Below are 16914 nucleotides of genomic sequence, written 5' to 3' on the forward strand. Positions count from 1 at the left end.
GCTTCATTACATTCATATACCATAATTCGTCCAGCCAGTTCCCAATTGATGAGTTTAGGTTCTAGTTCTTTGCTTTTCCTTTTTTCCTTTTTAATCCCCACTTTGAGAATTAGGAAATTCATTTTGCTGGCTATTCCCTCCTTAGTATTTTCCTCCCCACCATCCCTACTTGTTTCCCTGTTGATTTTGACGTATTTTAAATTTGTGTGTCTTCGACCCTCCTTCGTCCATTTCAGAAGAGAACATAAATTTCATCTGATGCCCACAGCCTCCATCTCCATGGATTGTATGATGATGCAGTGCTAACATTCTAACAGGGGAAGAAGAAAAATCCAAGTGATGCTTCAGAATTGGAATGACTTCAAAAGGGAAGATAAGCAAAGGACCACAGGCGAATTGGTTCCATTGAGAATTTTAAGAGGGGAAATAAATGAAAAAATGAATACATACTAGTGTAGAAAAGAGGAAGTGGTGGAACTTGTTATTTTTCACAATTTCAATGTGTGAGAAGAAAAGTATATTAACACCAAGCAGTATAATAAATTACTGTAGATCTAGAGATCCCCAATTAGAAGGAGCAAATAACTACATAACAATTGTAAGTGATGATATAAAGGGAAAAATGGACTTTACATAAGTCCTACATGAATGCTTAAAAGAAATGAAACAAGAGATAAAAAATTAAATAAAAACTTTAGAAGAAAGAATTAGAGAGTAAATCACTTAGAAGATAAAACCATAAACCTTACTCAAGTCATAGACACATCCTGAAAACTGGAATAGACTAAACAGAAATAAATGAGTCCATAAGATTGTAAGAAGTACTAGAACAACATTTTTAATTGCAACATAACTGCTATTTTAAAAAAATAATTGAATTTCCTGAAAACCATGATTTTTTAAAAGCTTATACATTATATTTCAAGTAATCTTAAATGAAAGCTGGCAGCTTCTACTAAAAATGAGAGCTCTTTAAACATAATATTCCAAAAGGCAAAAGATATAGGCTTTAACCAAGAATAATTTACCTTGTAAAACTGAGGATGATCATATAGGAAGAAAATATATTTTTAATAGAATAGAGGACTTCCAAGCATTTCTGATTGAAAAAAAAAACAGAGCTGGTAGGAACTTTAAAGTGCAAATTTAAGAGTAAAGAGAAACCTAGAAAGTTTGTAGCAACTGGAGTGTCTCTTCAGAATCTTAATATCTTCAAAGGGAAGGAGTTCAAAAAGAAAAAACAGAGGATCCTGAAGATGGATTTTAAGCCCTCATACTATTACTACATCCCCTCCCTGCCCCACCCTCCCATGCCTTTGATATTTGAAGGTCACAGTGCTGGTTCTTCAGGGACTTCTATGGGGTTTTCAGGAGATAGTACTAGAGAGCCCTGGCCCTAGGCACTGATGCCCCGCTCTGGTCCCTGCTGCTTCCCTAGGCTTCCAAGCCTCTGACATCCCTGGGACTTGGGGGAGGAGGGATGGCCCAGCAGGAAAGAGGACCATCATTCCTATTGCCCCTGGACACAGAGCTTTTTGAGCCAAAGGATGGTGTTTCTGACCAATCCCTAGGTTGAACATGGAGACTTAGGGCAGGGGGTTGCCTGTATTGGTGCTGATATTGTTAGTGACCAGCTTCTTTTCCATTGCCTGCAGATGTTCAGATGCCTTTTTGCCCAGTTTTGGGGTGTTAGAATTCACTTACAGTAGTTTCTCCTTAGATTTCTTGATTGTTTCTTATAAGGTGTAGGGCAAATGTCAGGTTTTTGCTAGACCTGTGTATTCTGCCTCCCCTTCAGGCATTCATCTTGGCTGGAAGTCTGTCTGCTGCTTTTTTCCCCACGCCAACCTCTTTCTCCCTACCAGACTAAGCTCTATTTGGGCTGGGACTAATGCTCTCCATTTTTATTCCACTCCACACTCTCCTGCAGCCTGGCTTCTCTGTCTGACGCCTGGCCTGATCACCCCCTATTCATTTGTGCGCCTTCAGGGAGTGAACCTGCACCTTGGATGCCAAAGTAGTGGAGTCTGTACAAACAAGCCTTATCCCCGCTACTAATTGAACAATCACTCACCGCCAACAGCCATAATTATTTTTAATCCTTGTCTCAAAGGGATGAAATGAATCTGCCGCATGCAGGCATTGGGCACCGCACCCAGACCAAAGGCTGTGCTAGCATGTCAATGGACTGTTTTATAGGTGGCATGTGCCAATAAAGAGAAACAAACTAGAGAGCCAGTTGGTTTTTTGAAATACCCCCCCAGGCCCTACTTCTATGGTATCATTATTTCATAGGCACGTTGAGCTTGAAGGAACTTTTGAGATCATCTGGTCCAGACCTTTAATTTTATAGAGGATGAAACTGAGAAACACAGAGAGAAAGGAGCCTGCCCAATAAAACTAGTAAATGGAAGACCCAGGATTTGAACCTGAATTTCTGGCACCACATCCAGTTCTTTTTTTCTGCGGTACAATGCTATCTCTGAAAAAAAATATATATATATAGCATATGCCTTTAGGAAACTTTCCAGGGCTTGTCCATTCCCTAAGCACTACACATTAGGTGTCCAAGGGGTAGAGGACCTGAGTTAAAATCTGGCCTCAGACACTTTTAGCCATGTGACCTTGGGCAAGTTGCTTAACCCCAATAGCCCTGCAAAAACAAACAAACAAGAGACTGAACATGAGAGGCAAGAGGCTTGAGTTTGAACCCTCGATATGGCCCTTGTTAGCTATGGAGACCATGAGAACTTCGTCACTGGATGTCAGTTTCCTCAGATGTAAAATGAGGAAGTAGTACTAGATCATAAATGGTTCAACAGATCCTAGATCTAACTGGATCATAGGATAAAAGGGCCCTAGATCTAGCTGGATCAACAGATCACAGATATAACTGGATCAAAGGATCCTAGATCTAGCTGGATCATGGTATCAAAGTATCCTAGATCTAACTGAATCAAAGGATCCTAGATCTGGCTGGATCTTAGGATCCTAGATCTAGCTGGATCATAGGATCAAAGGATCCTAGATATAGAACAGAATGGAGTCTCAGAGGCCATCTACGTCAACTCTCTCTTTGTTTTACAGAGAAGGAAACTGAGGCCAAGGGAGGGGATGGAACTTGGTCAAAGTCACACAATTAGTGTCAGAGGTTGGGCTTGAAGGTCATTTATTCCCTGAAAATGCTCTCTCCAAAATCACAGTGATGATCACTCTTGAAGTCCAAACCCAGTGGCCTTTTCTCAGTCCTCAGTCTGCCAGTTGGTTTACCTGCCTTTATTTTTAGTGTATGTGTGTCTCTCATTTTTCAATGTGTTTTTTTGTAAACAGCATATTATTAGGTTCTGGTTTTGGTCCATTCTGTTATCTGTTTCCATTTTGTGGGTGAGTTCATCTCATTAACATTTAAATTTATAATTACTAGTTGTATATTTCCCTCTATCCTATTTTTCCTTATTGTTTCTTCTTCTTCTCCTCCTTCTTCTCCCCCTTCTTCTCCTTCTCCTTCTTCTCCCCCCTCTTCTCCCCTTCTTCTCTTTATTCTCCTCCTTCTCCTTCTCTCTCTCCCCTATATCTCCTCAGAAATATAATTTACTTCTGACCACTGCCTCTCTAAGCCACACAACCTTCTAAAAGTCCCTTCTTTATTCTTTTCTCTTGCCCTCCCATTTCTTAATCCATACTCCCTTCTAAGGGTCCCTCTCTTATCCTATCCACTTGCCCTCCTATTCCTTTGTAAATTAAGAAGACTTTCATACCCAACTAAATGTGTGTATATTACTCCCTCTGTAACATAGTTACAATGAGAATAAAATTCTCATGCTACCCACCCTCCACCCTGTCCTGCCTTCCACTGTAATAGTTCTTCCATTCACACCTCATTTGTATGAGATAATTTTCTCCCTTTTACCTCTCCTTACCCAATTTTATTTTTTAGGATTATCCCATCATAAACAGCTCAACCCCAAGCCTTCTAGTTATGTATGATCTTTCAAACTACCCTAGTAATGATAACATTCTTAAGAATAACAAATATCAGTTCTAGTCCTTTCCTCAAAAATACCTTAAAATCCCTTAGTTCATTAAATATTCATTTTTCCTTTTCAAGATTATACTCAGCTTTGCTGTGTAAGTGATTCTTGGTTGCAAACCCAGTTCCTTTGCTCTTTGGATTATCATATTCCATGCCCTTTAGTCTTTTGATGTAGAAACTACTAAATCTTGCGTTATCCTAACTATAGGATATATTTTTTTTTGCTTTTTGGAGGGTAATTGGGGTTAAGTAACTTGCCCAAGGTCACATGGCTAGTTTTTGTGTTAAGTGTCTGAGGCCAGATTTGAACTCAGGTCCTCCTGACTCCAGGGCCAGTGCGCTACTCACTGCACCACCTAGCCACCCCCTCCTTAATAATTTCTTGAAATATAGTTTCTAGACTCTTTTTTAAATCATAACTTTCAGGTAGTCCAATAATTCTTATACTGTCTCTCCTCAATCTATTTTCCAAGTCAATTGTTTTTCTAATGAGATCACAGATCTTGTGTTATTCTAACTATAGCTCCATAATATTTAAATTGCTTCTTTCTAGTTGCTTGTAATATTTTCTCCTTGACCTGGGCGCTTTGGAATCTAACTATAATATGTGAGTTTCCATTTGGGATCTCTTTCAAGCAGTGATCAGTTTGTTTTGCTCTCTAGTTCTAAAACTTCAGGGCAATTTTCCTTAATAATTTCTTGAAGTATAGTTTATAGACTCTTTTTAATCATAACTTTCAGGTAGTCCGACAATTCTTATATTGTCTCTCGTCGATCTATTTTCCAGGTGAATTGTTTTTCTAGTGAGATATTTCATATTCTCTTCTATTTTTCATTCTTTTGATTTTGTTTTATTATTTCTTGATGTTATGAAATCATCAGCTTTCCCTTTCCCAATTCTAATTTTTATGGAGTTATTTTCCTCTTTTGTGGATATCACATTTATTGGGAGTTCTGCACCCGGGTACCCTTGCCCCCACCAACACACACACACACACACACACACACACATACACACAAACACATACACTAAACTCCTCATGGTTCTCCAGATCCAAGGAATAAATTTGCAAACTTCGGTGTAGATGCCAGGGTCATTGGGCTGGCCGCAAGGGAAGGTTCCCCATGACACCAGGCCCTGCAAGACTCCACCACACACTAAGGGGCCCCCAGAGTCACCATTAGATGCATTGGTTTTAGAGTCTGGGATGCCAGCACACAACATGGATTCTTTCAATAGATCCTTGTATGCCTTCCTATAGTCTGAAGTGGAGATGAGACTCACATTTGTATACTGGAGAGTTTCTGGATATGTAGAGTCTGAGCTGGTAGTGGTGCCCCAGCCAGAGACAGTACAGGTGGTGCCAGGTGAGGCACACCTGCAGGGTAGCATGATAGGTTAGATGTTGGGCCCCAGTCTGGCTGCTCTCTGTAGCTTTATCAGCATGAAGTCATTGACATGGGTGCTGGTAGAGTATTGAGGATGCTGGTATGACCTGGTGCCCTGTATCACTTGGGACCTCCTCTCATTCCGCTTCAGACTGTGTTTGCCCAGGTGCACATTGTAGGAATTCATCATGCAGTGGGCAACTGTGTGTACCCAGTTCTTAGCCACAAGCATTCTACCACAGTTCAGCTGATTCCCATTGAACAGGGCTACCTGCCAGGGGTGGGAGCCCTGGTCACACTCAGTCCCGTCAATGATCTTTTCTCCTTCCCTCTCAGTCTCTGGAATATTGGGAACTCGGGAAATGTTTCATGGTCAGGAGACAGTACAGAAAAACCAACATAGAGGCATCAGTAAAGTGAAGAGAAAGAAAGGAAGGGAGGGAGAGGGGGGGGGAAGGAGGGAGGGAGGGAGGCAAGTTATTTTCTTTTGTAAGTTTTTGGATCTCTTTTTCCAGTTGGTTGATTTTCTTTTTATAATTTTCTCACATTACTCTTATTTCTTTTCCTAATTTTTCCCTCCATTTCTCTTATTTGATTTTAAAGTCTTTTTTAAGTTCTTCCAAGAAATGTTTTTGCACTTTTGACCACTTTACATTTTTTTGAGCTTTACAAGAAGCTATTTTGTCTTCTGAGGTTGCCTTCTGAGCTATCATCATAATAGCTATCTATGGTCGGGTTCTTTCTCTGTTGTTTACTCATTTGGTTTTTTTTATGTCCTTTTTCTTAGCTGTTAGCTTTGTGTTAGGGTCAGGCTCAGCTTCCAGGATATGGGGAAATGTATGGGCATCAAATTTTTCATGCTATTGTTTTCTGAGCTCTATCTGGGGGCCTTTGACCTCTTGTTCTATAATCCAAGACTAAGTGTGGTCCCTGCTCCTACATCTCAAGCCTTGATCTATAATTGCCCTCAGGTATTCCTTTCCACCCCTGAGTCCTGACCAGGCCCCCAGTATCACTGCTACCACAAAATGGTCTTATGACTTCAAGCATCAGCTCACCTCTCTTCCCTAGAACCAAAACCAGGGACCTGCACTCTCCTTTGAGTAACCAAAGCCAGTAGGGCCCTGCTCCTCTGCAACTCTGCACACTTACTGAGTGTGCTCATCTCTCCTTGCCCACAGCCACAGCATAGGACTACATCTGGTCAGCAAGCCTGGGCCTTGCATACATTGGCAGCAGAGGAGGGTCCCTTTTATCTTCTTCTGATCAGGTACCCAACCCTTCACACTGTCTGTGGAGCAAAAGCTCCTGAAGTGAAGACTGCTGCCCAGGGTTTGTTGCTTGTTGATTGGGGGAGGTATCTGCACTTCAAACAGATGAGCCACACCCCAGCCCCCAGAAGGTCATGTCTTTCCTAACATCCTCCTAAGTTGTATTAGGTGGACAACTGCTTTACCCCAACTTTTAATTATTTCTGCTGCCCTAAAGTTCACTTTGAGGCATTATTTTAAAATTTTTGGTGGGGGAATTTGGGAGAACCAGGTAATTTCCTGCCTTATTCCACCATCTTCCCACAATTCACTCCACTTTTCTAATCATCTTACACTTTACTCCCTTGAATATAAAGAAGGAAAGAGTGAATACAGTGTAGACACTGGAAACAGACTGCCAGCTCAAAGGAGTTATGTAGGACTAAGAGCTGGGGAATATTTTCCCAGCATTTTTTTTTTGCTATTCATTTCTTCTGTATTGTTTTGGGTACAGGAAGGTGGACTGGGTGGCCCCTGGAAGTGAAAGTATATGGAGAGGACTGGATACTGTCATCCAAGGCTCACTTAAAGAGACTGGGCATATTTAGTTTAAAATAGAGAAAACTCTAGAAAGTTCCAAGATGTAGAGCTGGGGGCCACTGGGTCCAACCTCCAATTATTGTTGCTGTTGATGTGATGATTAACATTAATTATTATTCATAATAACATTATTATAATTACAATTAAAATTTCTTTCACCTAAAGTTAAATCCAGCCTCAGTCACTTACTAACTGCACTACCCTAAGCAAGCCTCTTAACCCTGTTTGCCTTGGTTCCCTCATCTGTAAAATGAACTGGAAAAGGAAATGGCAAACCAAAAATGTCTTTTGCCTCTTTTTTGTATCTCTAAATCTTTGCACAATGCCTGGCATTATAGCTCAATAAAAGTTTATTGATTGATTGGTATTTACATTGTTTTACTTAGGGAGGTTTTAATAACTGCCTTTTAAAAAGGCACATTTAAGGGGAATTAGACTTGTTGTGCTTGGTCTCAGAGGTCTAGTAGCAAAAGGAAGAAGTTGTAGGAAGTCAGATTTGGACTTAATGTCAGAAAAAAGAAATCCTTGCTAAACCATTAGGAGCTAGGTGGTGCAATGGATAGAATTTCAGGCCTAGAGTCAGGAAGACTAAGTTTGAATCTGTCCTCAGACACTTGCGAGCTGAGTGACCCTGGGCAAGTCACTTCACCCTGTTTGCCTCAGTTTCCTCATCTATAAAATGAGGTGGTGAAGGACATGGCAAAGCACTCCATTATCTTGGCCAAGAAAACCCCAAATTGGGTCCCAAAGAGATGTAAACAATTGAACAGAAATAACAACAAACCATTAGGCCTCTCTCAGAGTGGAATGGGCTGACTCAGGCAGTGGAGCTTTGCAAACAGTGCCTGGATGACCACTTGCCCAGGATGCTGTCAAAGAGGTTCCTGTTCAGGTATGGATTGAACTGCCTGGACTCTGAGAGCCCTTCCCACTCAGAGGGTCTATGAAAACATTCTTTGTAAATGTGGGTATGAAAATAATGCTGGGGAATAGGCAGACCCATTCATTGCATGCCTTTGAAACCAGCTTCAAGATATTTCTGGTTCGTGGTGGCCAATGGAAAGAGCCAAAAGCTCAGGTTTGGATTTGAGTCTGCCACTGGCCACCCAGGTGACCTTGGCCAAGGTTCTCGAGGCCCCATTTTCCCAGGAGGGGAAGGAGGGAGTTGGATGAAATGCTTGGGAATGGCCCCTCTCATTCTAGGCTCCAGTGTTGAGGGCAAGAGGCTGGTCCACTTCAGGTGTTGATGATTCCCTGCTGTGGGCACTTAATCCACCCCAATCCTCTAGTTGTTGGGAGCTGAGAGTCACAGGCTACTGGATCCACCCCCCCCCCCCAACCATCCATTGCCCTCTGGCCAACTTTGTGGGGCTGAGCCTTGCTTCCCCCCTCCACCAGCCCCCTACCCCCAGACTTGGCCTCAGTCTTCCTGTCGTGGGCTCTCCAAGGACCCAACAACAAGGCATCCAAGCTGGGACAGGTGAACATGAAAGAGGTTACTGAGTGGAAGGCTTCCTAGAAACTGGTGTGGCTTCAGCTTCTCCTGCTTGCCTTTCATTTTGTTCCATGGGACGCCTCTTGTTTTTATTGCCAGTAAATACCCCTGCAATTGAGCACTCCATTTCCTCAGTGTGGAGCACATCCCGGCCCAAAGGGGGGATAATCAAAGGCCCTTGATGTCTGTCTTTGATGTTTGCATTTGATTATGACTGTGTGTTCTGGAAATCAGTCATAGCCCAAGCCTCTCATTATTCTCTGAGTTCACCCTGAGGACAGCCATGAAGACAGCATGAGGTAGAGAGAAAAACACTCCTTTGGGATTCGGGACTTCCAGCTCAACCACATACTTGCTGTGCAACCTCAGGCAAGTCTCTCTCCCTCCCTGGGCCTCAGCTTGCCCCTCTGTGAAACAAGGACTCTGCCATCTCTACCAAACCCTGAATATAGCTGAGAAGTGGACCAAGGCCCCTCTCTGTTACTGGCTCTTTGCATTTCCTAGAATAAGCCCCTTCCCTGTAAAGGTTCCTGCCAGCTCTACCATTCTGGGTTCTAGGGTCCTAACCAGCTCTGGTACTGTCTGTACTAAGGACCCCAGAGTTCTCTTCTGTTCCTCCAAGCCCATATACTCTCTGTTCTCAGATCCTTTGTAGCTCTTATATTCTCTGTTCTAAGACACATTCAAGCTCTAATCTTCTCTGTTCTAAAATTCCCTCCCACCTCTGACATTATATATATAAGCCCATCCTATTTCTGATATTATATGTCCTAAGATCCCTCCCAGGTCCTCCATTTTATGTTCTAAACTTCTCTCCAGCTCAGAAATTCTCCATTCTAAGGTTCTTTCTGACTCTGAGATTGTTTTAAGGTCCTTCTAGCTCTGCCATTCTTGTTTTTTTTTTTATTTTTGGAGGGCAATTGGGGTTAATTAACTTGCCCAAGGTCACACGGCTAGTTTGTGTGTGTGTGTGTGTGTGTGTGTGTGTATTAAGTGTCTGAGGCTGGATCCAAACTCAGGTCCTCTTGGCTCTAGGGCTGGTGCTCAACTCACTGCACCACCTAGCCGCCCCATCTGACATTCTTAATTCTAAATTCACTCTATGCTCTGAAATTCTACATCTTAAGGTCTCTCACATCTCTGACATTGTGTTCTAAGGTCCCTTCCAGGTCTGATATGGCATAGTGATAGAGGAATAGGTGGGAGTAAGGAAGGCCTGGGTCCAAATCCTGTCACACTTAGCAGCTATATAGCCTTGGACAAATCACTTGGATACCCTATTTCAAGAAATCATAAATGAAAACTTCCCAGACCTATTAAAAACAGAGGACAAAGTGAAAATAGAAATACTGTACCAGTTATCCTTGAAAGAAACCCTAAAATGAAAATTCCTGGCAACATCATAGCAAAAATCTAGAAATTCCAGGTCAAAGAATCCAAAAAAGAAACATTTCAAGTATCAGGGGGATGCTCTCAGGTTTGAACAAGACTAGGCAGATGTTAGTATAAATGAGAAGAGAACCTGGAATACATATTCCAAAACGTGAATGAGAAAGGCTTAACCTATCCAGCAAAACTGAGTATAATGGCACAGGGAAAAGGTAATACTTAATAAAATAGAGAATTTCCAAGCATTCCTTATTAAATGACCAGAATTGAAATGGAAACAAAGGAATATTGAGAACAATAGAAAGGTGCACAGTCAGTGGAAAGAAGACTGTGTGAGAATGATATTTTTTTTACGTCACATTATGGGGAGAACAAATGTTCCCTCAGAATCCGGGTCAAAGGAAAGGTAACTAAGAAAGACAGAGGTCCTACAGGTGGTTTTGTCCTATCTTTATGGTCTTAGGAGAAGATAGAAATGGAAGAGATATGAGACTATACCAGGGAGGCAAGGAAGAATAAAGAGGGAATTCTCTGTTTCACATTATAGGGGTGCATGAAATGAAAAGTATTCATATATGGAAGAATGAAAATAATGAACCTCACTTTCATCTAAACAGCTCCAGAAAGGTTCAGTGATTTGTTCAAAACTATAACAAGCAAGCAGACATTGGCATTTGAACACAGGTCCTCTGGTCCCAGATCTACCACATAGCCTGTGTCTTTCTGCCTCCTTTTCTAGAATTGGAACCTACCCATATGGGTAGGGGTGATTGGAATTCCTAGGTCTTAAGGCATTATCTTTCTCTCCTGACAGCTTCAAAGACATGACCAACATAAATGATCCCTTTGGTCTCTCTTGCCTTAGCTAATCTCCCTCGTGTCTGAAGAAATTAATTTAAGAAACTGAACTTCCGGGGGGCATCTTTTCAGCTTGCTTCCTCCACAGTTACCATGTATGTCAGGAGTATTTTGCCCATGGACACATTTGTAATAAATTTTTCAATAGTTATATACTGTAAAAGAAAAAAAAACAAGAGAATAACTCTCCACTAAGAGCTGGACATTCACTCCCCAGCTCAATACCACATAAACAAACTCTCCAAGAGAGGATGATCTCTTTACAATCAATTTACAAATTGACTTATGGCTTGCTTTTGATAACATCAAAGAAATAGAGCAGGTGTGATTCCAGAAATCTTTGATCTCCAACCCCTCACCCTTCCCACCCAACACCACCACTCAGAAATCAGTGACATATAAATAATCAACATGTTAATATCCTTGACCAATTTTTGAGTAGGATAAATATGTCTTAGTTACACTCAAAATTTGTTTTTTCTCCTTTAAATAAGATAAACTTGATTATTGTCACTGTTTTGATTGATCTGTAATCTTACTGGACTGACACTTCCTTTCAACAGTGAGATCTCAAGGCATTCCTGTCCTTGCCCTCCTGTAAATCCACCATATTGAATCCATCTCACACATTGGAGACCGTCCTGGGGATCTTTTTAAAATTTCCAGGTACCAAGGCATTATTACTCTGTATCAATTTGTTCATCAAGACAACCAGAATGCCATTATCCTCATTTCTCTGGAAAGATGGTGTTAGAGCTTTACAGCAGACCTGAGAATTCTCTGTTTCTTCCTCAGTAAAATGAGGGTACTGAATTTAGATAACCTCTAAGTCCTTACCTCTCTAAATCCTATGAGAAAGAGTCCTCTATTTTAGTGCTGAGATTTCTGAATCCAGGGAAAACTTTTTGGAAACCTCTGCATTTTTCACTGGAGCCTAATTTGAAGGTTCCAGACTATTTTGCCCATAGACCAAAAGTACCCATTTGGTCAAACTCACCAATTGTCACATATTAATAACAGCACCAGTGCCCTCCCATCCAGTAATTTGTCTAGATATGATCATTCAGCTGAATAACCCATAGGCATTCCACTTTCTGTTCAACTTAGAGCACTGACTTAGCTAATGTCAGTACAGGAAGGAAGGAAGGAAGGAAGGAAGGAAGGAAGGAAGGAAGGAAGGAAGGAAGGAAGGAAGGAAGGAAGGAAGGAAGGAAGGAAGAGAAAGGGAGAAAGGAAGAGAAAGGGAGAAAGGAAGAGAAAGGGAGGAGGAAGGAAGGAAGGAAAAAAGAAAAGAAAGAAGAAAGGAAGGAAGACTTAATGAAGCACCTACTATGTGCCAGGCACTGTGCTAAGAACTTTCCAAATATTGCCTCATTTGATCTTCACAACAACCCTGGAGGTAGATGTTATTATCATACCCATTTTACATGAGGCACACAGAGATAAGGTGACTTGTCCAGGCTCACACCAGGCTGGAAAGTATCTGAGACTTCGTTTTTGCCAAGAAAGAAAGGAGGGTCATCGAAGCATCTTTGCTTCAGGTCGTCCTGACTTCAGTGATCTACTAGTGGCTTTAGACATAGAATGTCAGAGCTACAAGTGGCATTTGAGGCCTCCAAGGCCAAGCAAGTCATGTTACACCTGAACAAGCTTACTGCAGTTAGAATACGCTTGACTCTCTTCTCTGTAGCCCATTTCTACTTGCCCCTTAACTTTTGTGACTGAGGGACTTCATCCCCTCCAGATGGAGTCTGTGTGTGTGCATCTGTGCACAGACCTTTCTGATACTAGAAAGTCCCAGGATTAATAGGATCATAAATTTAAAGCCAGAAAGAGCCTTAGTCTAGTCACCCTCTCCTATTTTACAGGTGAGGGAACTGAGGCCAAGAGTGGCTAAAATGCTTCTCAAGGGCAAGAATAGCAATTGCTAGGACTAGGAATGAAACAAGGGTTGGCGTTTGAGCCAAGGTCATTGAATCATAGATTGAAAGCTCAGAGGGCCCTTGAAACTGGTAGAACTAGTCCAACTTCTTCATTTTTTTCTACTCTGAACTCAACAAACATCAAGCAAAATGGACATTTCTATATACATAGCAAAACAGAAAACAAAGATGATATGAAACTGTGGTGATCTGCTATGTACAGCTTGCTTTTCTTTTAAAGATAATAAATGTTAACATTATCAATTCTACATGTAACTTCCAAAACTGAGCTACTTATCTATAGTTCTATCTGGCCCTTCTATTCTCTTCTGTGCATTTTTTAAAAAGATGCTTCAATGACCCTCTTTTCTTTCTTTTCTTTTTAAAATCTCTCCCCCCACTGCCACCTCCCATCAGGGAAAAAAAAGACAGACCAATAAACCTCTTGTTACTGATATACATAGTCAAGCAAAAGAATGACTACATTGGTCATATCTGAAAGCATATGTCTCATTCTACAACTTGGGTTGATCATTTCTCTCAGTAGGTAGTAGCATGTTCCCTCATTGGCCCCCTCAAATCATGGTTGGTTACTATATTAATCAGAAATTTTCAATCTTTCAAAGTTGTTTTGTCTTTATAATGTTGTTATTTTTGTACAAATTGTTCTCCTGCTTCTGTTCACTTCACTGCATCAATTCATAAAAATCTTCCTGGGCTTCTCTGAAACCATCCATTTCATGACTTTCTATGACTCAATATTCCATTACATCCATGTACCATAATATATTTAGCCATTCCCCAGATTTATGGGCATTATTTTAGTTTCTATTTCTTTGTGATAACAAAAAATATGACTTTCTGTAAATTTGGGTCCTCCTTTTCCTCTTTCTTTGGCATCTTTGGTGTATAGGCCTAGTAGTGGTGTCACTGAGTCAAAGGGCATGCATAGAATAACTTTAGGGGCAGAGTTCCAGATTGTTTTCCAGAATGACTGGAGCAATTCACAACTTCACCAACAGTGCGTTAATATACCTGTTTCCCTGTAACCCTCCATTTGTCATTTTACTTTTTAATCATCCTTGCCAATTTGATGGGAATGAGGAGTTTCTTCAAAGTTGCCTTAATTTCTCTAATTAATAGTTTTTTTTCTTATGTTCTTTTAGAATGCTGGCTATTGATAGCTTGGATTTCTTCCTTTGAAACCTGCATGTTCATATCCTCTGATCAACTGTATATCTGGGAATGGCTCTCATTCTTGTAAATTTGAATTAGCTCTTTATATATCTTATAAAGTAACCTTTTGGTAGTTTAAATGACATGACACTGAATAAGCAAATTAATTTAGGAAGTATATCATTTTATAACAATTAATACTTCTGCAATTATTTAAGTCTCCGTTTATGTAAAAAATATTTAAGACTTGGGAGATAATCAGTGAAAATGCTTGGAATTGGGAGATGGAATATCTTGATCAAGGAACAGCAAGGTCACTGTTACTGGACTGCAGAGTGTTTGGTGGGGGGGGAGGAGGTGTGGGTATAAGAAGAATGGAAAGGTATAAAGAGGCCTAGAGTCTATATCGATTAACTATCTTACTTCCTGGCAAGGAAGTTGACATTCAACTTTCCCCCAACTCTGGCACCATGGCACTCCGTTTCTTTTTACATTCGTAGGAATGTCAGGTTCTTGAGGGCAGGGGCTCTCTCAGTTTTGTTTTTCAATGACCAGTGCTTAGCATAGTACCTGTCACATAAGTGTAGGGATAGGTACTAAGTCTGTAATTTCAGAGATCTAGGAAACTCCTGGATGAGGAAAGTCCCTCTACCAATGCAAACACACACCTTTTCTGAACCTTGTAAGCATAAAGAGTTTACTGTAACAGTAACATACCTATTAGAGGTGAGACTGCATCTCATGTGTTTGACCTGTAGTATTAATAAATTCTATTGGTTATTGATTCTTTCCAAGAATCCTAATTTTTGCCTAGTAAATTCAAGTTGAACATTTGTCATTTGCTCACTGGTTGACCCTAGGCAAGTCTAGGCAAGTCACACAAGTCACAAAGTCTGAACTTTGGTTTCCTTATCTCTGAAGGGCAAAATGACAAGATGGTAGTCATCCAAACACTCTCATCCAGGATAGGAGGAAATGGCACAGTGGCCATGCCATATGCTGATTGGTGAAGGATCTGCAATGTTTAACCTGGATCAGAAAAAAAAAAAGATTGGGGGAGAGGGTGATATAATCTCTATTCCAGTATTTGAACAATGATCTTGACTAAGAGGAGGTAGACTTGTTCGAAACTAGGAGCAGTGGGCAAAAGTTGCAATGAGCTTGATTTCCTGACCATTGGGGAATGGGCCAAAGGGGAATGGGCCACTTTGGGAAGGCACCTGCTAGGAAGGGTCTACCTCAAGAGAGGTCTTCTACCCCAGGCACTATTTGTCCAAGGTACCATAGAAGACATCCAGTGTGATATGGATGAGACTAGTTGGCCTTTCAGAGGATCAGGATACTTTCGGTTCAGAAATGTTATGATTACAAAGCACTGCATTGTTGACAAGTTTGTGGTGTGGCTTGATGGAATGCAGGGCCCCCTAACCAGAGCTTAAGAAGAGAAACCAGGATTTCCAGACATGACAGCCCCTGTCTAAGGCAAGTCACTTCTCATCATTGCCTCCCATTTCCTGAGGGGATTGGGGATACCCCTGCTTGAAAAGGCTGTCATCACATGGATATCAAAGAAAGAAGGGGAAAGGATGGGCCAGGTGCTTGTACAACCAGTCAGTGTTCAGTAAATTTCGACCTGAACACTTCAGAACATCTGCTCGCTGGCTGAATTACTTGGTGCAAATAGTTCCCATGTCCCAACATGCCAGCTTGCTAGACTTTTCCCAGACTCATCCCTTCTTATGAATATCGACTGGGTGTTCATCCCTGAAGAATGAGGTGATTTTCCAAAGTTTGAAGTTATTTTCCACCCATATTATTAGATAATCTCTAGGTTCAGAGGACTCTCTTAGCTCTAATATTCTGTGGTTTTAAGTATATCCCATCTCTGACATTCTCTGTTCTGAGACCCCTTCCCAGCCCTGACACTCACTGTTCTAAGTTGTGTTCCATTGACCCAATTGGGTCAATAAGTTTGACTCAATCTATCAATTCATCAACAGTTCTTAAGGGTCTACTATATGGTAGACGTCGTGCCAGGCTATTAGGACCCAAAGATAAGAATGCACTATTAGTCTCTGTCCTCAAAGAGTTTCTATTATCAGGGTACACATATAAGCATCAACAAAATACCAAATACTTCAAAAGTGTTAGTATGGTTCTAGGCTTTTGAAGCTTTAGCAGCTTAAAAACATACTAAGACATTTGGGGTACCTGTATATACAAAGTAAATATAGAGTAATTTGAAGAGTCAGTCTGGGAGAGGAAGGACTAGTAATTGGGGCAGGGGGATGGGAAACAGCTTCACTTAAGAGAAGGAATGTGAGCTAAGCTGATTCTTTTTCTTTTCCATTTAATTTTTATTTTTCATTTATTTTTATTTTATTTTTCTCAATTACATGTCAAACAAAAATTTTTAACATTCATTTTTTTAAAATTTTGAGCTTAAAATTCTTTCTTTCCCTCCCTGCTCTCCCCCCTGCTTGAGAAGGCAAGTAATTTTATATAGATTATATTTTTGCAGTTACACAAAACATATTTCCATATTAGCCATGTTACAAAAGAAAATGCAGACTGACGAAATAGAGAATAATAAAGAAAGTTAAAGCAAGTATGCTGAATAAGCATTCAGATACCATCAGTTCTTTCTCTGGAGGAAGAGAGAATTTTTCATCCTAAATCCTTTGGAATTGTCTTAGATCATTGTATTGCTGAGAAGAACTACATCATTCATAGCTGATCCTCATACGGTATTACTGTTACTATGTATGACGTTCTCCTGGTTCTGCTCATTTTACTTTCCAT

General features: G+C 40.8%; 2 protein-coding genes across 2 annotated transcripts in view; one reads left to right on the forward strand and one right to left on the reverse strand.

Moving 5' to 3' along the window:
• LOC138177336 (ligand of Numb protein X 2-like) overlaps positions 1–16914 on the forward strand; it is an 80669-nt gene that overhangs the window by 24012 nt on the left and 39743 nt on the right. The window lies entirely within an intron of this gene.
• LOC138177340 (kallikrein-7-like) lies at positions 4866–5795 on the reverse strand. Its single transcript, XM_069108500.1, is given in 1 exon segment — positions 4866–5795. A coding segment is annotated over 1 exon segment (789 nt). The 5' UTR covers positions 5655–5795.

The sequence above is a fragment of the Petaurus breviceps genome, unplaced genomic scaffold, assembly GCF_028583685.1.
Source record: "Petaurus breviceps papuanus isolate PSGF00001 unplaced genomic scaffold, PetGlider_PUasm1.0 90386, whole genome shotgun sequence".
Taxonomy (NCBI): domain Eukaryota; kingdom Metazoa; phylum Chordata; class Mammalia; order Diprotodontia; family Petauridae; genus Petaurus; species Petaurus breviceps.